Raw genomic sequence first — 24,608 nt, 5'->3', positions numbered from 1 at the left:
ATTTCTGCAGACAGAACTACTGGCAATTTTTACTACTGCATCCCATTGCAAATACTCTTCTAAACTGGTATTAATCACTCCCTTCAGCCTCCTGGCATTAAGACTCCAAATTCCTTTTCCAGGCTAGTCAACATTTCTTTTTCCCCATCTGCATTTAAACTTTTTTTTTTTCCTAATTGAAATACTGAAGAATATTTTCTAAATGAAAATATTGAAGGCGGTCATATCCGAGACAAAAACCTGCCTTCTCACGCCAAGTAAGTTCCCCTCATCTTAACTGTAGTTGCCCATTTATCCTTCTTCATACTTCTTCAATCAACTTCAATCTTCAATCAATGCTAGGAATTTTTTTTTATTACCTGAAGGATTTTTAAACTCTTATTCTTGCTCTCTTATGTTCATTCTTTCCATATTCACTCCAGAACTATGGTTTATAATAAAATATTTCTAGCCTAGAAAGTCACTACTCCATTGAGGTATCATATACATCGATGCGGACAATCCAGTTAAAGAATTAACACCAAATTTAAACTCATAATCTGTAATCTCCCAGTTTTTCTTGCCTATTTTTCTTATACTTTTAATGTATGTACCTATGCATTGTAATACTTTCAGAATATCTGTTTTGTTTTTACTAACATCACTATATATTTCTATTGATGGCTTAGGGTTACCATTTAAATCACCAGCTTGAGTGAAGGAAAAGAGTACTTTTATTTCCTTTCCTGGGAAGTTTAAAGAGATATTTAACATGCTTTGTAAGGTTTGAATTTGAAACTCAATACATCTCTCATATAAGCAGCTCCGATAGTTTTGATTCCAATGGAAAGCTATAAAAGATACGAGAGTCTAGACAAAAGCAAAATAAATGCACATTTAAACATCACACTGTTCTACAGGACAGTGTAACAATTATGAGTATAGCAAATATCTAACATTTACTGCAGCATGCTACAACTAATTTTGTTAGAAGACTCTGGCCATAAATTACATTTTAACAGTAATTATATATCTCCTTATATTAATAGTTTCATAACATGCCTTTTATGTAGAACTGTATGACAATATTAAGCATATTTGGTATAAAGACTTCAAAAGTACAGATAGATAATTCACTTGAGAGTTAATGTAAGCTTTATTTGATTGTTCCAGAACACAGAGAACTCTCAGTGTTCTTCCTTTCATTCAGAGACTTTCAGAAAAGTTTACTGCTCTTAATTCTAAATGATAAATTGATTGTATAGAACTTATAAATCACAGACATTTCACACCTGAAAGGAAAAAAGTGTAAGCACAGCACTTTAAAACTGCTGTCATCTTTAATCCTTAACTACATACCTCCTCCTACAGTCTTACGGAATTATTTCAGAGATATCCAATATTCTCTTATTTCCCAGTCTTCCTGTAAAATATTCTAAATAATAATAAAATACTTCATCAAAATCAACAGAGGAACAATATTAAACTTTACACTCCCTTACTCTCAGAGTAAGGAATAAGGGGGCAGACAGCTTGAAGAGGGAGGAGGAAAGCCCTAAAAATGGAAAATAATTTTAAATGGGAAAAAAAAAAAAAAAAATCTATAATAGGAAAAATTTTTACATTGAAATAAAAATAACAGGTCTGCCCCCTAGCTACTATAAATAAAGGATGGCTATATGAATTCATTACAGCTATGTTGATTTGTACTAGAAGAGCATCCTGCCCTTAGAAATTGCATTCAAGAGCTTATAATAGAGAATCCAGTTTCACATGGTACTATTTTATATGAGTTTCTTTAAGTGCCAGTGGTAAAAAGTAGGACAAAAACCATAGCAGTGGAGCTTAAACAGTTAGGCAGGAATTAATCAGAAATAATAATACCCTTTATATTGGAAAGTTTCCTTTTAGCTCCCTGGTTCCCGAGGGCATCTATATTCATATGTAAAGGGACAGTGTAAGGACTTTACATGAAAGAAAAGCTTTGCAGAAGGAAGGATACCACATCTCCCTGCCCCCTTCTTTTAAAGATGTCTTTTCTTAATCATTCTAAATTAACATATGGTCAATGTACATAGGTTTATATCAATTAAGAGTTGAAGTGTTCAAAATGTCGTTCACCAGAGAACTAAGATTCTTGTTACTATGAGCTGTAATTTAATATTTGCACTATAGCTGCATGAAAGACAATGCACATATTAAGTTTCACCATTAGTTACTGCAGGCCAGACACAGCCTCTCGACGTATAAACTATCAAAGCACCACTAAACAAACTGAAACGTTAAACGCAGCAACTTGGATGGCTTTAATCAACATCTGCTGAACAGTTTAGATTTTCTATAGCAGCAAAGGTAACACAGCAATGCTTTCATATAAATGTCTGAATGGGAAGTAGAAATAATCTGAAGTAGTTCTGTGTTTAAGATAGTTGCTTTTAGTATAAAAAAATGTCCTTTTTTTCCAATCTTTCACTGAATCTCCTTTATCGTGTTTCTCCTCCTAAAAACCAGCAGGTTTGTATGTATAACTTAGCTTCATTCTAATATCATCAACTATAAAAAAAAAAAGGGAAATTATTCTATAATAGATCTACGACATAGAAATACTTTTTTCCCCAACAAGTTTTTCATTAGGTTGTTGACACTTGGGATTTATTAATCAATGTACCCATCCTTATTCATTTGGCTTTCTTCATTTCTGTCATTTATTGTAAAAGCCTTGATGAAAGGATCCATGCAGAACACTCACTGTCCCTTTGGCAATTACAGGAAAATTCATTGTAATAGCCTGAAGATGCATTTGGAGATCATCTGCTATTGCAACGCCAGTGACACTGACCTCATACTATTCCAAAACTGATAACACACTTGTAATACTTTTTCCTCTGACGTGTATTTCTTTGCTTTTTATGCAAAATATTTAAACGTTTATCTTAAAGAATTACATAGGAGGGTGAGAAGTTTCAGCAACTGCCAGATGCAGTTGTCTCTCCCATAGCGTTAAGCCCTTGTAGCTCCATGTTCACTTCTGCTACTACCTGAAACACGTGCCCCTCTCCGTGGTGGGGTTTGACAGACACTAGATAAAACCTCCAGAAGAGTGGGGAGTTAGAGTTTGCAGTTAAGAACACTTTGAAGTCCTTTAGAGACGATGGCTATATCAAAATGCATTACACAGATTGACTACTTTATCTCTGCAGTTCTGCAAGCACTAGCATTATTACAGAACTTAATTTTTGTCAGGCTTTCTCCTCAAGAACATGCGTTTAACTTGAACTGTAAAATTCTTTTAAAAACTTGAGCATTGCTTAGCAATGACACTACAATAGTCTGACAACACTTCCATTTTCAGTGTCTCCCATTCAGAAGATGATAGATACTACTAATGGTGGGGACTTTTTAAATGACTGAATGATGGCCAGCTCAATACTAAAAAGCCGTCAGACACAGGGAATAGCTTATTCCAGAACTAAGCATACAAAGACATTATTTTCTACTGCTCTACTCAGAGAATTCTTATTCTAGCCTTAGTACAAAGAGTTAATCAGGTAGTCTATGAGTGTTAATCAGGTATTCTGTAAAAAGTATTTTAAAACTTAAGCAAAACCAAGCAAATCTTCCTGTTCTGTTCCTCTGCCTTTTTGTGGTTTGAGGTTTTTTTTAAAAGGTTTTGCAGTGCAACACTTAAGGCACAGTGACAACCAGTGACTGCAGCACTGCCCATCCTCCCCCCACCCCAGATCCCCTCCCAAACCCCCCCACATTTAGCCCTTACTGAGAAATACGCCCTGCAGCACAGGTAGCACAGGTCTCAATAAGAAGATACGTTTGTCAGCATTAAACACTGCTGTCAGCGTTACAATGTGCCCAAAGGAGGAACGCTCCTGCCTTGCCAAGGGCAGGCAATTCACAAGGATGAGGGTATGAACTGGTTCACCTCGCGGCCCCGCCTGCAGCTGGCTGTCTATGGGGTGCCTCTTCTTCCCTCTCCCCCAAGCTGGAACGATTTACAGGGACTCACGGAAGGTGTTGCAATTCATACATTTCAAGGCAGAGGCTGTATTATACTACATTTCATAAAATGACAGTATATAAAAATTAGTAACAATTAAAGAGTGCTAACAGTGAAAGTTGCTGAACATGTAAAATGTCACGCAAGAAACCATGTTTTGCAAATCTAACACAACTTACAAGTCTAGCTCCCATGGATAGTTCACTGGGATGATCTCTTTTGCAACTGAATTAGCAAACTCCTGCTTTCTATTACCTTCCTACGTAGTCTAGATTCTATACTTTGAAGTTCTGCACATTTGTTCAGCTGCTTACTATCACATCCACTTCCCGACATGCAAAAAATCTGAAACTCTCAAAAGTCACGGATGTTTTTTTTTTAAATAAACATTCAAATCAAGCTATTTATGGCTCCCATGACAGCCACAACAAAAATCCAGACTTAACCATAGATTAAGATTTTGGGATAGGTCACAGCAGGTATTTCACTCAAATTTAAAATGTGCTTTTACATACTCTCAATCCTGTCTATCAACAAGCAGCTGCTCTAAGATGAACAGTTCACATATGCACGTGGACCTTTAGCAGCTTCTCGCCCTCACCCAAGAGCAGCAGCAGGCACCGCAGAGAGCGACGTGCAGGCGTTCCCGCAGCGTACAGCCGCTGCGGCACGGGGATAAACACAGAGCGGCACAGGGCCCTGTGCCCGTCTGGGGACGTGAATGGAGATTTCTGCTGTCAAACCAAGGCGTCTCCTCGGCAATCAACATAGTGGGCCTGATTCTTCTCCCAGATAAATAAGGGTTTTCACTAGCACAATTACCTTTAGTAAATTTACTGCAGATTTATTCCTAAGCGAATGGGAAATAGGCCCAATATTTCTTTCATATATAAAAGATGACGCAATGTTATGCCATTTTTCTTTTACTTTCCAAGAACTGCTTTACTCCATTCTCTTTGTTTCACTTTGATCTTAGCACTGTGCCTGGCTAGGCGTTAAAAATTAAAGTCAGGTGTGCTAGAAGGAAGTGAATTAGATTCAGATTCCATTCTAAAGTTGGATTTATTCTACTCATATTCAAACATACCACTGCCGATTCTACCACCAAGAAATACATACTACTTGGCAACAAGAAAATTATCAAAGCAATCTGACCAAATTGGCACCACTAGCTCTGGCTACATCTGGTAACAATAATATGAAGGGAGAAGCATGAAGATAACGATTCCCATTTATTGTTACCATTAAACTTATCTGCATGCGTACTCTTAAGTCTTTGAACTTCATGCTTTCATAAAGCCAATAAGAGCTCCACTCAAAGGTGAGGGGTGATGCTTTTCCAAAAGTGATAAAATATCCAATTTACTAAGGTATTAGAGTCTCTAGTCACAGACTGCTCAGTCAGACGGACAGCAATGGAATACCACCAGGAAAGCATGACTGCCAACATCAAGGAGCTCTAGCAACGCAGAAATTAAGGTGTTTGATTCTATGCCAACAAAAGAGGAGAAATTTAATATACTACAAAATTGGTAAAAACCAACTGCTAATGTATAAGTCTACTTTTTATATTTATTAGGAAATGTTTCTTTTTATTTCCAGATGTAACAAACTTCGATATACATTAGGTCAAGTTGCGGATCAACTATAACAGCCTATCCTAGCAAGGAGAGGAACAAGGGCAAGGGGATCTCCTTTCTTATTTCTTATCCTTACCTGAGGAAAAGGTCAGGACGGTTTATCACATTAACAAGTTATTCAACCACTACATTGCTAAATATTTCATGCATCAGACTATGCAAAACATAAATCTCTCAGTCAAAAGAGGCTCAAAATCATACATAAAATGTACCATTTCTGAATCACTCAAGATTTAAAATTGTCTTCTTGTGGATTTTACTGCATATAATTAACAAGCTGACGAACTTATGTTCCCAGGAAGCATTTCATAAAACTCTGATTCGTAATTTTCTAGCCATTTTTAGCTAAAATATGCTAAAAGGGAATAAGGATCATTAATAAAAACTTGGTAGCAACACATTTGAAACAGTGTACTATAACCATGATACAGAATCATACAGACCGTTTATTTAGATTCAAAATTTATCATTATACTTTGCATATAAGCAATGTTAGTAAACTTTGAACTGTGTCTGAGACTTAGTTTTAATACACCAAATTCCAGTATGGATGGTGCATTAGTTCAAATGAAAACAAATAAATAATATCCAAATACTTTGTTTGCTCAATTTTGTAAGTAACATCTTCACTGTACCTGAGCAGGAAGTAATTACAGCTTTGAAATACTTCTACCATTAACAAAAATCTCCCCAAACTAGCAGCATTGACAGTTGCTCCTGCTATGCAGGTAGCAGTAAGAAGTATATATAACATCTCCAAATATACTAGCCTGACGGGATGCACGGTTCCCAGCTTCACAAAGGATTACGCTGAAGGTGACAATTTATGTATCCCAAAGAAAAAAGATACGAGTTAAACATCTCTACCAATATTGGTGTAATCACAGTTATGCCGTGTAACAAAACATGATACGCAGAATAAAACAACTGTTGCTTTAGTTAAAGTATTACTTGGCAACATATTCCCAGCTTGCCACCTTACATATTCTGAAGCTAGAGCTATGCTTTTAACATACATGCATTTATTCTACTGCAGAATATGTCTAAAATGGTAATCTAATCCAGTGGGTCTAAATTTTGGAGCAGAGAGTACTTCCTCTACTCAGTCACAACATACCCAGAGAGATGGCTGCTGATTCAGACAGGCAGCTGCAGCGTGTTCCTCTGAATCCCCCTTTTCAATGCCGGTGTCAGTCAGAAAAAGTGAGAAGCTACCCAGTGTGCTGGGTTCGGCTGGGATAGAGCTAATTTTCTTCCTAGTAGCTGGTACAGTGCTGTGTTTTGGGTTTCGTAGGAGAAGAACGCTGATCCCACGCTGACGTTTTGGCTGTTGCTGAGCAGTGCTCACATTGGTCAAGGACTTTCCAGCTTCCCGTGCTCTGCCGGGCGCACAAGGAGCTGGGAGGGGGCACGGCCAGGACAGCTGACCCCAGCTGGCCAAAGGGCTATTCCAGACCATATGGCCTCATGCGCAGTATAGAAACGGGGGAAGAAGGAAGGGGGGACGTTGGGAGCGATGGCGTTTGTCTTCCCAAGTCACCGTTACGCGTGCTGGAGCCCTGCTGTCCTGGAGATGGCTGAGCACCTGCCTGCAATGGGAAGCAGTGAAGGAATGCCTTGCTTTGCTTTGCTTGCGTGCGCAGCTTTTGCTTTCCCTATGAAACTGTCTTCATCTCAGCCCACGAGTTTTCTCCCTTTTACCCTTTCAATTCTCTCCCCCGTCCCGCTGCGGGGGGAGTGAGCGAGCGGCTGGGGGGGCTGAGCTGCCGGCTGGGGTTAAACCACGACACGCAGCATCCTTCCTCCCTACCACAAATCAGTCACCTGGAGCGTGGAGCTTGAAAGAGCTTTCAGGAAAAAGATTAGCATGTTTGTGCAAAACTTTGGGTTTGAGCAAAACTTTGTTCCATGGGCTACTTTTTGAAGGATCTGATTTTCTGTCACTGTTGTCAAGGACTCAATGGTAAACGGCTGGCAGGTATAAAACCAGCCGAATCTGGCATGTTGAGGCAGCTAGGGAGTAGTCAGGCTGCCACTCAAAGATGCGGTTCCAGGAGCAGTGAATCGCATGATACACACTCTCCTCTCAGTCAGCAGCTGAAAATTCAAAACAAAGCCATGACAGCAGGATACCTCTCTAATGTAAAATTATTCTCAATTACATTTATAGCACTCTACCTTATCATTTTGAATTCCAATCAGCAGATTTCTACTACATTTCTTGGAAGACTATTTCACAGAAAACTGTATTTCTTCTCTTATGCAATTCCAATTCTCCCTCATTCTTTTTCAGATATATAAGTAGTCATCCATTTCCCTAAATAATTCCTTTGTGTTCTTCGGCACCTCCCAAATAAGACAGCTTCTACTTGCTTTTTGCCCAGTCACGCTATACATAATTTCGGTCTTTCACACTTCTAAAGAAATTTCCTCCAACTCTATTGAAAAGAAAATATTGCTCTTCACACAGCTTAAAATTCCCAGCACGCGAGTTGGCTGCTTTCTCGGCATGAATAAAACTTAGGATCTTATTTAAAGATAACTTTGTTAACTAGTATTGACACTGCAGAGCCGAATGGCAGCTTCCGTCCTCGCCAACAGCACTGGCATCACACCAGCGGTACGAGCCCCTCGGGTCAGTATCTCGGTGAGCTCAGCCCTACTTTGCAAACGGCGTACTGTTCCTAAGGGCACTTGCATATGCTACGTCTGACCTGAGTCTTGAACTATTCGCTTCTCTTCATTTGAGCTGCGTGTGAAGAACCCTCTCAAAACTAGCTAGCATAGCTTGATCTAGAATAACTTACACTATTTACACTTAAGGGTTTATCTTTCAAATTCTAGATACATGTCATCTATACATAGACATTTACTATTTCCCAAAAAGTCATCTTTTTTTAATCTCTCATTTATATATTGTCCTACATCATATTTTAGATCTTACAACTGATTGCCTCCTTTCTGCATATAGAACTACATTTAGAAAGTTAATAATGTATTAGTTAATAATGTAGGCAGTAATAGTATCATACTACTGTGCTAAAACCTACACAAACATAAATACATGACAGCATCTTTTCAAAGCACTTATTTCTTATTTCAGCCTATTTCTTCAAATAACTAGTACTTTTTTCACTTTCACTAACAATCTCTTACCCTATAGCTTCCAAATGAATTAAAAGATATATCCAAAATGCTCAGTTTTCCATAGGTGGCATACAAAGGCAGCCAAATTATTATTTATAACTTTTAGGATTTTAGGACTGGGATTTTCAACCCCGTAAACAAACAGGCTCCTTTAGTACCTGTTCGGAGATGTATATTACTGGTACATGAACCAGACTAGTTTGACCCCGTTTCTTGAAAAACTGCATAAACGTTGCTTCTTGTAATATTTTCTGCCAAGTGAAGGCCATCGCAAAGAATAGATACTTCCCCCTCATACTGGGGCAATAATTACTGTAAAGTAAGACATGCTCCCAGTTTCAGCTACTCATACTGAAACCTAGTGACACGTCTGAGTTCTTCCAAACACCTGGTACCAAACATCTCCAGCCATTTCACTAATTTGTCACCTGCCATTGATAAAGAGGAGACCTGCTTAGACATGATTATTATGAGCAGATCTCCAAAAACCTTTAACACCAAGACCAGGTGCAGTCAATATTTCTTCACTTACTTGAGGGTCCATTATTTACAATATACCTGATATTCAAAAATAAACCATGTTTACAGAACTGGCATGAGACAAAACAGTTTTAGATTTCGTAATCTCATGAAACTTCATTTGAGGAATTCAGTGATTTTCTCCTATAAAGACAAGTGCTTACTTTCAAATAGGTCAGTAAGCAGAAGCACGTGATCCAACTATTCTCCTTTTGAAGTGTAGACTTGAACAAAAGCAGCAGTAGCAAGCAGGTCATCAGGAGTGGGGGGGAGCAATAAAATGCTGGGCTTCTAGCTTCAGTGGGTAGCAAATTCATTGGAAAAGACAGTAGATTCAATCACAGACTGGAAAACTTTATAATGATCATGGATTTTAAGGTGCAAGGACTTACCTAAACTCATAGCTATGGTTTTAGGCTGGATGATCATTCAGGTTGGCTTCACTAAGTGAAGCTATATTAAGTCACATATTTCCAGTTACCTTTTATAACCCGTAAAAACTTAAAGTGCAGTGTGTTACAAAGAATGGGAAATTAAAGAAGCTAAAGGAAAGTGAAGATGATCACTGCCTCTGATCCTAATGACATTGTTCTCAGTGTCTCGGTGTAAAGGCCGAGAGCATCCAAACACCTGCACTGGTTAGGCTTGAGTTTTTTCTGTATTTTTCAGATTGCATGTGGTACACATCAAGGCTAAGTTTAAGGGTCCCAAGGCTGCATTTTATTGTGCAGAATCATTGAGGATCCATTGTTTTTGACAGCGTATTGGGATCAATAACACCACGACCCTGGCTGAACAATTGGCTATATTTAGTTCAATCTCACTTTCAGACTGCCTTATCTGAATAACATAACGTGATTTGGCAAAGCTGCAAGCATAAGAAGCCAACTGTCGTGGTTTAGCCCCAGTCGGCCACTAAGCACCACCCAGCCCCTCGCTCACCCCCCCACCCCTCCCCGGTGGGATGGGGGAGAATCTGAAGAGCAAAAGTAAGAATTGTGGGCTGAGAGAAGAACAGTTTTATAATTGAAATAAAATAATAATAATAATAATAATAATAAAAATTGTAATGAAAAGGAAAACAACGAGAGAGAGAGAGAGAGAGAGAGAGAGAGGAACAAAACGCAGGGGAAAAACAAACAAAAAAACAAGTGATGCAATGGCTCACCACCCGCTGACCAACACCCAGCCCGTCCCCGAGCAGCGATCGCTGCCCCCGGCCAACTCCCCCCGTTTCTATACTGCGCATGAGGCCATATGGTCTGGAATAGCCCTTGGGCAGCTGGGGTCAGCTGTCCTGGCCGTGCCCCCTCCCAGCTCCTTGTGCGCCCGGCAGAGCACGGGAAGCTGGAAAGTCCTTGACCAGTGTGAGCACTGCTCGGCGACAGCCAAAACGTCAGCGTGGGATCAGCGTTCTTCTCCTACGAAACCCAAAACACAGCACTACACCAGCTAGTGGGAAGAAAACTAACTCTGTCCCAGATGAAACCACAACACCAACGAAATACAATTTTCTAAACCAACAAAGTACAAATTTCTAATACTCAGTACACTGAACCCTGTATCCTTAAAGTGGGCATATATTATTAGAAGAAACATTTCTTAACGTAGTACACAAGTGAATAGCCACCATCGCAGCTTTGAAACATCAAAACTTTCATGTTACACCAGAATGACTCCCTAATTTTTTTTTAACACCACTGGTAATCCGCAGTCAGAACATTGGTCTGTTTTACAGAACAGCTTATTAGTTCAGAATTTGTTGTCTTACTCCAGAAATACAACAGAACTCTGATTTGGTAATTGCAAAACCCCAGTTCACATAACAGTCTATTTACAGTGTTCTGATAGAATTTGACGACATTAATAATGTCCTTCATCATGCCATCATGACCCCTTTACGGGATTATGAAAGCATGCTCCCAACTGATTAAACCATGAAAACAAAAATCAAAGGCATCTTTATCAGCAATGTGCTTGCACTTTCTACTTGTTAAGATCAAATGAAAGTAATTGGTCTCTTAGGTCTTCCTGGACCATTCTGGATTCAGAAGTTTCAATTTCAGTGGTGTTCTCAGCCACAATTCCTGCATCAAGCAATGACAGCGATGAAAATTTCTAAGCACAAGAGTAGGACTCGTGTTTACGCTGGCATGCTCCTAATCTGACCGTATGTAAACGTCCTCTTTTTTGGAAGACAGCTAACAGTAATGCATACAATTAATTGTACAATACATTTTAATTTAACGCGAACTGGACAATATCACCTGGTGTGCACAGTCCAGCCACTCCAAGTACAGATTCCAATTATTACATGAGAGCTAAGACTTTATGACATTTCCTACAAATGCTAATTAGCTGGTAGGTTAGGGCCCTCAGTCATGTAGCACTTCATCAATCACAAAGCTTAAACTATTAAAGATGGAAATTGTAACATTTTACATGAAAAGTTATGTTGCAAGTCAAAGTAGAATATTATATTAGCCCCCTTTACGTGGTGTTCTTTTATAATAGCCCCCGCAAAAGAATTTCCACAAGCTGTCGTCCTAATACGATCCAGGTCTACATCCTCCACGCTGTTCTTGTCTCAACAGCTACTGTTTTCAACACCGAGACTCATACTTCAGAGTATATAATTGGTCTTGTAAAATACCTACAGATTCCTAGAGGACAAAACACACCAGGTATAGCCACCGTATGAAAGTGAAAATTTGGGAGCAAAAAGGGACACGAAAGAATTATCAAGTTCAGCACTTCTGCTCTTCAGCCTACAACTCGGCCATATTCATAGAACTTGCACGTTCTGGTAAGAAATACATAAAGATTTCTGAGGTCTGCCCCTCTGCATGCTAAACTGACAGATATGAGGTGTAAGACTAGCTTTGCCAGGTTAAACAAGGCTATTAAAACAGCATACCCAACTTTACTGGCACTAAAATGGAACAGTGGTGCCAAAGATTCTAAAAGAAAGAAATATTAAGTAATATTGCACCTCTGACATTGACATAAGTTTATTATTACTCCATGCCAATCTACCTTGATCCAAATCCTCTGAATGCATGCTGTTGCAGTGCTGGGCCTCCCTTAAGCCCGCAAATTATACTGAATAGCGTAGCGGTTTTTCAATTTGGTCAAAAATTACACCAAAACCACTGCATGGAAGGACAATGCATCATTAGCTCATTATCTAGCCCATTACTCTTTTCCGCAGCACGTTGCCTTGTATGCGTTCCTATGCCATCCTGTGGGACTCGCCACAGTTGTTTTGTTGCCAGTGTTTCTGTTTCTTCCACACCTTTGGTAGGGAGTTCTCAACAGAACCTGTCCCATCCTCCAAGTATAACAGCTATCCAGAAACGAGAAGAAACAGCTCCGACTTTGAAAGGGAGCTTTTCTGGTTTTGCTTTGGTCTCCTTTGTATTTTTCAACATGGCACATAACAGTAATGTACACAAGAGAAAGAATATAGAATTAGAAATTGCATCCTTCCAAGTTACGTATTCCTTCCTACTCAGTTTCAGGTTATTATTGACAGAAATATTTTTAAGCACTATATACAAATTCTTCCTTCTTCAATTACTTGAATACAACCATTAAAACAAATATTATTTTAGGCTGAGTGAAGCACTTCAGGCTCAGTGGAGAGAGATGTAGCCATCCATCTTGCATCAACAAATGAAGGCACTAAAATAACTGGTTATTCACAAGTCCTCATATCAAAAGTAAATAAAAATGCACAGATAGAAAATTTGGCCCTGCACAGAAAAAATAAAATGAAGACAAGCATTATAATATTACAGTTCAAAACTGGAAAGAGGTACATCAGACAGTCTTTTTCTTAAAGCACAGCATCCGCTACTAGACTATCTGAAAATCCCTGAAAAGTGACTGTTCAAAAATATTACAATAAGAATACTACAGCGCTAGGAATTACTACTATACAGAGTCCAACGTATTTCTGAAATAACACATGACCGAATGAACAATCTGCCTATGGCCAAAAAGGAGCTGTGCTCCCTTTGCCTTTGACAGAACATAAAGACCCTATGAGGTATGAATGTCCTGGGACACATAACTTCATGTGGTGAGGATAAAATTATCTAGAACAAAATGCCACTAAGGCCAGGAAAGCTGCTTGAAAAAAAGGAGACAGACACTGAACATCTTCCCTTCTACACACAAGTATCGTGGTCCAGAGATGAGACTGCGTCTGCTGCCAAGGATGCTGGGATGCTCAAGGAGGCTAACCATGAGGAGCCTTGATCTAATAAGCACTGCCAAAATGAAGTTGAACACTTGGGTTAACTAGACAAGTAGATTATTCTTTTTTTTCCAGATGAATTTAAAAGCCTGGATTTCCATTGGTGACATACAGAATTCTCTACTTCAGAATTGTACACCAGACACATCAAAAGTAAACAGTGAAAGCATCCTTTATAGTATCATATCCCAGCTTTATTTAGATAGCAGGAGTAACTAGAGCAGGATGATATTTCAATCAATATCTTTTCTCTAGTCAAATTATCTGTGAGTGAATATCTGTGAGATATTTTTTCTCTAGTCAAATTATCTGTGAGTGAATTTACCTCGAAACATATCGGAAGCACGGCACAAGTGAAATAATGATCCAAAGCTGAAAATGTGACCTAAGGGTCATTTTAAAAACATATTTGCCAAATATGATATTATTTTCCTATAAAGAAAATAACGGTGTAATGATGATCTGATATTAGCATTTTTGGGCATGCTAACATCTACATATCAAGATAATGTGGGTATTAAAAATGCTTCAGAGAAGCAAATCTACGCATAACTTTTACATGATGTAAATGACTATTTTTCTCTCTTTTTTTTTAAAGTAATCATCATAATCCATTCTTCTCTAAGTAAAGCCACTATTTAGCCCATAGCAGAAAAAAACTGAACATCAGAAGTCCCCTGCTGAAGCATATTTATCAGAATAAAAACCTCAGAAATATTCAGGTGCTACTTCCAGTTTTAAAGAATCAATTTAGTACTAACTCCGACTTTGCACCTCGTAGTTAGCATGATTTATTTATCACATTGTATACCTGAGCTTACACGGCTATAACATGTGCTGACTCTCTGATTTAGTGAAGAGAGCGAGCGCCATTTGAGAGGGATTGTTTCATTAAGAAGCAGGTGCAAGAGAGGCAAGACCATCTGCAAGCCCTGATAAAAGAGCCGTGATGTATTAAAACCAGAAAAACACACTGTGTTGCATATTTCTGAGCACACAGCCATGACAGATAGTGCTGACAGCTCTGTGAGAAGTCATATCCATCACACAATTTTGACCACTGAATCCACATTCCTCCTACTGATCCATTTCCTCAAGATCTAAATACAAGACCAACTGCAAACTGTTGCGTTGTTGGGGGTTTTTCAGAATACAAACCGTAAGAAAAGATGCATTCTTTTCTTCAAAAACCTCAAGTGATGTCCAAAACTAATTAGCTTTCAGCACAGGATAAAAGGCTTGCAGTGTGCTATCTTTACATCATCAGCATTGCTAACAAGGCAAATATTCAGAAATAAGATGAAAGTGGATGAGTACCTATATTCCAGTCTGGATAGGCCTTATTGCCTGGGCCTGAAAAAGCAGGCTCCTCAAACTCTGGAAAATAAGGACTTGGCTCTTTAAAGACCGTGTTTAACCAGTTGCAGACAAAAGAACAGCTAGACCATGTGAACCCTATATGAATCCTGGAGGAAAACCACAGTAACGTGAACTACCTACATAATAATAATAGAGTAAGGAGTAGACATTCTTTGAGTGGCTGTAAATGCAGGGAAGAAGTAATAGTAAAGTGTATTTGATGCCAGGAACTCTTTCTCCATTTATCTGTATGCTCACGAGTCCATCTATATACGATAAAGAGCAATACACACGACACACAGAGAACATACCTGCTAGCATAAATAGTTTTGTGAGTGTGAGAAAAAAGATATCGTGAAGAAACACTCTACGTGGAAACTGTAATGATTAAATCCAACTTCCCAAAGAGAGTAAATGCAGTTAGCTAAATTTGTGGAAAATTAGAAATAAGACTAATAAGGCTGTTCAGAGAGAGCCTCCCTTCTTAATGTCTTTAGCTCACAGGAAAAGCAGATAACTAACTTAATTTAGGTTCCCTCCCCGCTCCCCTCCTCCCCCCCAAAAAAAGTCTTTAAAGAAAAAAACCAGTATCCTGATCTTTTAGCAGTCCCACACGTTTTATTTACATTGTTTGGAAAGAGTAGTAATCAGTGGTAGTAAGGATAACGGAATGCCTCATGTCGAGGAGTAAGAAGTTTTGTCACAATTTTTAGGACTTTCATTTAACTCCAATACTTTTGTGGAACGGCAGCACCTACTATTTTTGTGATATAATATAATTAAGATATAATACTATAGAAATGATCCCATGGAAAACAGTAACACAGATTTTATATTAGAGAACTACTTGACTATTACAGACTTACTCCTTGCATTTTTTAATATATTAATATGCTATAAGAAATAAATATATTTCCTTTAAATGTGCCTCAAAAGTTTTACAACATATCCTTTCATCAGTGATCTTACCTTTTTTTGAAGGACATTAATTTTTCTTTCTTTTACTTCCAACATGTCTTTCATATCTCGAATCTCTCCAGCCAGGGTTCCTTTCTCTTCTGTGAGGTCTTGAAGTTGTTTTGTTTTTTTATTGAGAAAGGTTTCCTTTTCTTCCAATCGTAACCGCAAGGCATCAACCTACAACAAGTAAATCAAATGTATTTAGGTTTTAGTAAAGATCATTAGCATATTTTATTTATTTTTTTCCTAATACCCTTTTTTTTAATGTCACTTAAGAAATGTTTTATTTCTTTTCTATGTAGATTTTCCAGCTTTATCTTGGACTAAGAGGTTCTTTTACTTGTTAAAATGTAATAAAAAATGAAAGCACTTTTAGCACCAAAGCATGAACAGAAAAAGTAGAATAGACAAAACATGAAATAGCACTAAAACAGTCCTAACTTGACATATGCATAAAGGACTCAAAAAAAATCATCTTGACTTATTAAATATATAACTCATTGAAAACAGTATTCTGTATCCTGTATTTAATTTGCCTGGTAAAGCCATGAAGTGAGCAATCAGATACTACAGTCACTACACCGGTTTGGGCACGGATCAGTAATCTAGAAACAGCATTATTTAACAAAGACACAGCAAACAGGGAAACGATAAGGTTCTTCACTTTTCTTCAGCGATTATCGCATAAGCCTCTTAGCAAATGGGCCTTGCTGTACTTTTGTGTAGCGAGCACAAATCCCTGTCAACCAAAATAAGGGCTATTCCAAGGATTTTTCCTAAGCAGAAATGTCTCAATAAAGAACCTCGCCAAATTGCTCTGCGTTACATAACTGCTTTTTTCCTTTAGAAACCCTAAAAAAAAATCAAAAACAAAAAGAAAAAAATTAAAAGCATTCTAACAGCCCAGATGATGTACGTGGCCTTGATTTTCTCATTTCTTGCTGTATAAATGCTCAAGCATGCAATTTTTTGTTCTCTTAATGCAATTCAAACAGTTCGTAAATTATGGTCAGGCAAATACTTGCCAGTGGTCTGCAAAAAATCCGTAGATCACTTGATACTGGTTACTCTTTGTATACAGTTGTTTCTATAAGCAGCTCTACTGCTAATTACAATTAAAAGCTTGGGTACACATAAAAGCATTTGGAAATAAGGAGGAAAAATAGCTGACTCTCCTCCGGGGGGGCGGGGGGAAGCAGCAGCCACCTTCAAGGACAGCAGCATAAATATTATCATCAAAAAAGAGAAAAACATTTGGTGAAGCAAGGAACAAAGTGGCGAGAAAAAGGAAAATCTAAAAGACAGGGTACCGGTTCAAGGAAACGGAGGAGGAGGGAACTGGCTCTTTGGGGAGTAAGATCAAGAAAGAGGAAAGTACGCGCAATGTGGAAAGGCAGACGTGGCCAGCGCAGTAGGCATATACACATGGATCCAGGCGGAAACTCACACAAAATCTCAAAATAGGGGAAGAAGCAAAGAGCTAGACAAGAAAGCAACTTTTTTCAAGTAGATTTAACAATCCCACTTCACAGCTTCAGATTCCTAGTACCTTTTTTAGTAATACCTTTCCACATAAGCACTGCCTAGAGTAATTACCACAAGGTAAGGCATGACTGCGAATGGAAAAGGTGTCACTCCTCGCACTGCGAAGAGGAGAGGAAGCAGTCGCTGTCAAGATGCTCACTGGTACAATCTTTGAGAACTTCTAATATACTACTCGGACTATTGGCTCTCAAGAACTTTCAAAAAGGTATTCAAAGTAAGAGATCTTGTCACAGTTTCCTTAAATTAAAATATAATAATGGAATGGAATAAAGCAAATACTTCAGTGGTCGTACAATGATGCGATGGTGAAGTGGAGATGAAACCATAAGGTGAAATTGCACGCAAAAACTGGAAAATGAAGTTCTGCAAGTTTTAATGGTGTAGCTTTTTATATAGTAGAGAAGAACAAAACAATTAGGAATCAATACTGTAATAATTCAAGAATATAAAGATACTGACTGTAGAATGCAGGGGCTTCAAAATATGATGCATGTAATCTTTGCTAACCTTGATAATTAGCAAAATGAAAAATTACACATTTCACTGAAATGGAAAGAGCAAGTAACACTATTCCTACAAGGACGTTTAAAAAAGTGTATGGAAGGGTGGGCTAAGTTGAATAAACAAATGAAGAATCGTAAAAGGGAAAAAAACCCCAGAAATTAAACCGAATTGGAATGTATCTCTCCAGTTTAAAATATTTACCAATTTCTTTGCCTAACCTAAAATATGCTGCAGGGAGGAACTTAATTCACTAATGCCAGCGAAAGAATTATCCATCACATAAATACTACTCTTAATACTTTTGTAATAAAAGGTATTTTTGTAATAAAATAGTAGACATCTCAATTCATGAAAGCAACAGAGTATGTTTGGGTTTAACCATCAGTACTGCAAGAGTTGCACCTTACGTGCACTGGGCCCTTCAGTGAGCACCTCCACTAAATCCTACCTGTTTCCACATTCTGGTTCAGAAATGCAGTTACAAATTAATCACTGAGCAGCTCACAGGCAACACAGCATAGAGTACTGGGTGGAGATATTTTGAGGTAAAAAACCAGATTTCATCATACATCAAGTTTTTAAAGACAAAAAGAGACACTTTTTTTTTTAATGTGAGCCTCATGTTATTGAAGGCTAATTTGTAAATAAAATACAAGAAAATATAGGATACCCCTGAAATTTTGTCAGCACTTTTAAACGTCGTAAGAGACCAACAAAACCAACCCACTGTTAGTGTTGAGCATTATGGATTCAATTCTGCATTCCTTGTGCAGTCTCAAACTCCCAGATTCAAGCCTGGGGTACGGAAATCAAGGAGTTTATTCTTAGTGAAATATTTCAGTTTTCCAGAAGGCTGGTTAACACATCGAAACTTGGAGTCCAGGAGAGGAGATACTAAAAATACTGCTATAGACCTACTTCTACATTTGCCCTTCTGCTCCACCCAGAAAGAGAAAGACGCTACGCAGCACAGGAAGCACGCGGCGGCGGCAGCGCGGGCAGGGAGAGCCTTTGCAAGGTTTGCAAGCCATTAGAATGACATTGTAATTTCATGCAAAACAGTGAACGAAGATAAAGAGAGTGCAACCATTTGTTATTACAAAGAGAGGTTTCCTTGAATAGTGGCCATTTTTCTGACACTGTTTTCTCTGCAGGTCTGAAACAACGAGGCGTTCACATTAAGTGGACCCACACAGGCTTGTTTTGGCTGCAAGGTACGCCACTGAGAAGACAAGGTTTGGACTGAAAATATATGATGTGGCAATCCAGAATAATTCTCCGTCTACAAGAGAGCTGCAGGAAGTCAGGCAAGTGAGAAATTTTAGATTCGCTAATCCAAATTTCAAACATACAAATGTCAGAAAATAAAGAACAAGGGTTTAAAGTTTACATTACCTAGAAATTCATAAAGTTTATTCATAATAAAAAGCTAGATGGAAGTAACTGAAAGGGTATAAATGTTAGTTTAGCATTTTTAAGTTCTGCAGTTGGAATAGTCAGAAAGGGTCATATGTATTAAGCACTTTTTTTCCTAGTTAATCAGAATATTAGTAAAATACAAAACAATCAGCAAATCTAATTTATTTTTATTTATATGCTGAGTTTTGTAATGCTAAATTTATTCAAAGCACAAGTCTTTGCAATGCCATTTTAAAACTTGGTTTGGGACCAATTTAGATGATCTATTGGATCTCGAAATGCATGTTCTTCCTGCTCTTAAAATGGCTCATTGCTTTTCTATACACTGGAAAAAAGATTTATATTCTACTGGATTTATTTTATTTTTAAGACTTTTTTACAGTATTACAGTAATAGGATCTTGCAGTTTGTAAGCAGTGAGCAGTACGGCACTCAAAGATGACTATTTAAGTTAGAAAACAAGAAACAGTAGTAGCAACAAACTTTCAGACCTCTTTCAATAAACATAAAGGACCTCATCTGAAACTCATTACCACATCTTCTTTATACTTAATCACTTATTTGCTTCATGTCTGAAAGCAATCCCTTAAGTCGAGTCACGAAAATCTCTGTTGGGCCTTTAAGCTGCAGCCGCGAAGCTCGTCGTAGCATCGCAGCGGGAGCTCCGAAAGGGGTTCCCTCCGCGCGGGCGCCGCAGGTCTCGCCTTCCACCGGCCACCAGGCAGAAGCCGAACGCTTGAAGTCAAGGGGCCTTGCGGGTGACCGGCCCGGCCGACGAGCGGGCGCTGGCGCCGCTCCCTAGCGACTGGGGCGACGCAGCAGCTCTCGCGTGCTGAGACGTTTCTGCTCTGCCCCGCCGAACCCGGCGGCTTCCGAGCCACCGGTCTCCTCTTCTCTACCCTTCCAGGCCCCACCCGAAGGGCCGAGCAGACGATTCTCACTCTTCTTCACGAACTTCTTCCCGCACACCTGTCGTCACAGCCCACTAGATTCAACTCGGGAATGGGCGTTCTAGGCGTTAAAACTTGGGAGCACAGAAGGAGGGAGGAGAGGATGAGTAGATGGCGCCGAAGCCCACGTCTGTGAGCGACAACGGGGAGCAGAGCCCTGTCCGCTCCAGTTTCTCAGACCCCAATCCTGCCCTCGCACAGCTGTTAATTAAAGAGCACCGCACGACTGAACCTTTCTGCACGTCCTTCCACCACTAGCCAGCTCGTAACACGACTAACACCTTATTTCTATTCCCTAAACAAAGACACAAATTCAACCTGGAGGGACAAGAGAAGGTGCATGGCGGTTTTCTTTCACACCAAAAAGAAACACACATGGAAGTCTGCAGCAGAGCCTCAGTCTGCGTCTTTCCTTTCACTGGTTAGCGTTCGGGCCATCCCCACGAAAACCTTGAGGTTAGCCCAAGGGTTATGACCTCGCCTGTGCCACAGAGTAGCCGGCACCTAGTATTGCAGAGTTGTCTGGACTGACTCTAAATGCAGACACAGCTTGTTTTCTTGTTAGTGTCATAAATAGATTACTCCACACGCCTTCATGTAAACAGCTGACACCTTAGATCAGTTCTTTCAGCTCCATGGTGACTTAACACTTGTTAACGAACACTCATGTGTTTGAGGTGAATTGCATTCTTCCATAAGAAGTTGCACGTAGAGTTAAGATCTGAATATATTCACGTGTAAGTGGTATAACTTCTGCCTAGAACTCCAGTTCCCACAAGAGACTGCTCTTAATATAAGACTATCTTGGTTTTCCTTTAAGAATTCATTTCTAGCCTTGGTAGCTTCAAATAAAAGCTTTAAAGCATGACTGAAGTGCAGCTTCAATAGCATGGAGAAAAATGTTCTAAAAAATTTGAAACAGCCAAGGAATGTTGAACCCAGCAACCCCACTTCACAGGAGGACAGCGCAAGCGTTGGGGAGGAGAGAGTTCGCCTGTCAAGCAGAGCCGCAGGTGGCAGGTCCTCCGTGCCGGTCCCAGCGCCTCCTACCCCCACCCCTCCCTCGGGGCAGCTGAGGGGTTCTGGCTGCTGCAGGGCCAGAGGCCGCCCTCGTCGCTAGCACAGAGAGAAGAGGGGGCTTACAGCACACGTGCCCTGCCAGGGACTCCGGCACTTCCGTAACAGTCCATGCTGTCAGCCCCAAGCCACAACAAACCCAATGTCGTACTCAGCAGGTTAAACTGTCTTATTTCCCAGCCCTTTCCCAATGAAACACAGGTTAGCAAACGCTCTACTGTTTTAGCAAGAATTTGAGTTCCACAGAATTATGAGAAAATTCCTCCTTAAAGGGATTTCACCTTCCTGGTGAAACAGAAATCTTCCTCAAATATGATGAGAAGCAGCTGGTGACCTGGGTTACTGACATAGCTTTTCCCATGTTTCAATCTGGATCACGGAGGTTCAAACTAACCTTTTGCAAACCATACATTTTCCTACTCTTTTATAAGATGATACCTTATTTGATGCTCTCTCTTTTTTTCCCCTTTGCGTAGAAATATTTTAACCATTATATAATTAAAGCCAAGTCCATGTGAGAGCTCAGACAAACCTTTAAGGTCAAAAAAGGATAATATTTATAACACAGAATGGTTTTCAATCTGTGTCATCCTTTTCTCCTTGCAAGTACAGGAAACAGAATTATCTCCAGTCTTCCTCCCCAGAAGCTATTTTTTGTGGAGCTCAAATTAGATTGTCTCCTGACACCAATGTTGGGAAGAAAAAAAGAAAAAAAAATCTGCCAAATCTCTCTATTTTCTTACATCTCCTCAACAAGTGGTCAGGTATCTTGAGACTGATACAGCAGAGCACTTGAATTCAAAAATCCACCTACACAATGAAGCCCAGGTATTTTGATCGAATAGCTGTATCATCCCCCAAACTAACATCCACAGCAAGGAGCCATTCTGAAATCAGTGCTCTACGTGAGTTTTCAGAGAGGCAGAGCTCTGAGTCTGTGCCAGTCTGGGAGAGTGAACAGGCAGCTCATACTGCGTGTGGTCTGAGGTGTACAGATTTTCTATTCACAGGAATGCAATGTGGAGGTTTACAAGAACATCGGTTATGTCAGTCATTTTCTCCTTCCCTAAATTCTTCTTTCTGCCTCCAGTAATCATGAACCAAGACTTTTACGTTTCTCATAATGCAAAATAAAACTACCTCAGCCTGAACTGCATGCGACCTTTTACTATACGGTATCTGTTTGGTGCTGAGCATGAATGACATCATTTCGTAAGTCAAATATGAACCTCCAGATGGTGTAAAACCAAAAAGCTGGTATATCAGTTCCTCATCTTGTGGAAGACAAGCAGCAAAATATACTACTGCATTTATAGCCAGGATGAATTTGCCAATATTAGAAATTATCTCTTCCCTGAAAACAGTACTGTGAAATCATATCTCCCAAAAATAATGAAACAATGAAGTATTCTAAATGGAGCATGCCAGTACCCTATGAGAAATGTCTGCACTTTTGTTACTCCTCCCTTTACATCTATGGCATTTTAAATATAATCTGAAAGGAAATTAAATATGGGTCATTTTACAGCACCAGATATATATTTTTATATTTGAAAGGATAAGGATTTCTGGTACACAAAAGCCCTCTCTTTGGCTTTTCCCTCAACACTATGTAATTTTAAGAGTCCTTGACTTATTTTTCCCAAGCTTTGGCAGTACATTTACTAGTAAAACTTGGCAATTTGAAGAACGCCATCATTTTCCAGAAAAATAAAGCAAAAACAGATCTGATAACTAACACATAAAGCATTTCAAAGACCTCTGTCCAAGTAAATTGCTTTTTAATTTTGTCTAACTTCTTTTTCCTCAGCAACTACTTATTTCAACTATTTAATACAATAAACTCTGTCACTTGCTCTGGAAATATACAACACACTGCAAAAACTTCAGAATTGGGTTATACTTTAGAAAAAAAAGAAAAGTTCATGTAAGTGGCAAAAATTGCCAAATTCAAAGTCGAACTTTATTAATCTTCATGTCATCACCCGCCACTCATGACCAGCTCCAGCAGTGACGTCTATTTCTTGAAGTTCCTTACTGTTAACTGTTTAACTTAGATGCCGTATTATATATATCATTTATGAAAGTGTTTTTAGTGTTATGGAGCCGCATGAGGAAGTAAAACATGAAGAAGCACTACTGTGTTTCACTGTTAAGAATTATTTATTTTACCATCATAAATAAATACATTTAAAGCAAAGGTTTGGCTGTATTTTTTTTAAGCTTATTCTGAATTTACTAGTCAAGCACCAAGTGCGCTGCAGTACCACACCTGGGGTAACGGAGAAGGCAAACTGTAGCCCATTGTCAGCCTCCCCCCTAACCCCACCTCTGCTGCAGCACACGCCGCAGGCCGTATTCGCCGCTGCGTCCAAGGGCCCGTCTTCTCCCCTTTCGTACTATCATCCTCTCCCTCCCTGACCACCGCTACAGGCTCCACGCGGCTGCTGACACTCTTCTGTGCTACTATTTGCTCTCTTAGTGCTACGCAGCCATCTTTTGAGGAACCACTTCAGTTAATCAAAAACCAAACTTCTATTATAGATCTTAGTGCCTGTATTTATACACCCATATGTATCTGGAGACATATCATATACTAAGTTTTGACTATGAAAACCAGTTGAAACCATGAAAAAAAGAGCTGTCACTTCAATTTTCTATACAGATGTACCGAGCTGTGAGTACAGAGAGCGTATCCTCACATGAGCCTTTTTGCAAATATGAGAACTGAGTTACAAATATAGAAAGGATATCACGTGTCTTTAAAATGTCCCAACTGTACTCTCCACTTCAGAGCTAGTAAAAAAAACCTATTCTAAAATACAACAATAAAATGAAAACTATCCCCTCATCATATTTGTCCCTCATTTTTTCAGTTTGATGTGATAAACATTATTTTTTTCAAAGCAATGCCTGTACCTGGTAATCCATAGTATAATACATTCACCGCTTTCAAAAACATCTGATCTATGTAAAATTCAAGGCAGAAAAGGCAGAATGTGGCCACATTTTGAAGCTGCAGACACTTCAATTTTGTACAATTAATATTTGGAACATTCTTGTTCCAAATTGAAACTTTAGTGAGTTAGCTAGCTTTTTCCCTTTGTAGAGGAAAATTCTACTTTCAAGCATTATTTCAAGAACATTCCCACCCCTACTACTCTGGGTATTATGGTTGCTCTAGTTTACATTTTAATTCAGCAAATTATGTTGTTACAGAGGTCATAGTTAACAGG

At 39.1% G+C, this 24,608-nt stretch overlaps 1 protein-coding gene across 7 annotated transcripts in view; it reads right to left on the bottom strand.

The window, feature by feature from the left end:
* Window positions 1-24,608, bottom strand: part of ERC2 (ELKS/RAB6-interacting/CAST family member 2) — a 534,065-nt gene that overhangs the window by 334,081 nt on the left and 175,376 nt on the right. For all 7 annotated transcript variants that reach the window (XR_012777475.1, XR_012777476.1, XR_012777477.1 and 4 more), the window contains exon 7: window positions 15,887-16,054. Coding sequence is in view for 3 of the 7 variants with exons in the window: in XM_075514174.1 (XP_075370289.1) it covers window positions 15,887-16,054 (168 nt within the window). In the remaining 4 variants the exon portion in view is untranslated. The remainder of the gene's footprint in view (window positions 1-15,886; window positions 16,055-24,608) is intronic.

Source organism: Mycteria americana, chromosome 11, assembly GCF_035582795.1.
Source record: "Mycteria americana isolate JAX WOST 10 ecotype Jacksonville Zoo and Gardens chromosome 11, USCA_MyAme_1.0, whole genome shotgun sequence".
In the NCBI taxonomy this organism is placed as follows: Eukaryota; Metazoa; Chordata; class Aves; order Ciconiiformes; family Ciconiidae; genus Mycteria; species Mycteria americana.
This window is presented reverse-complemented; position numbering and strand designations above follow the sequence as displayed.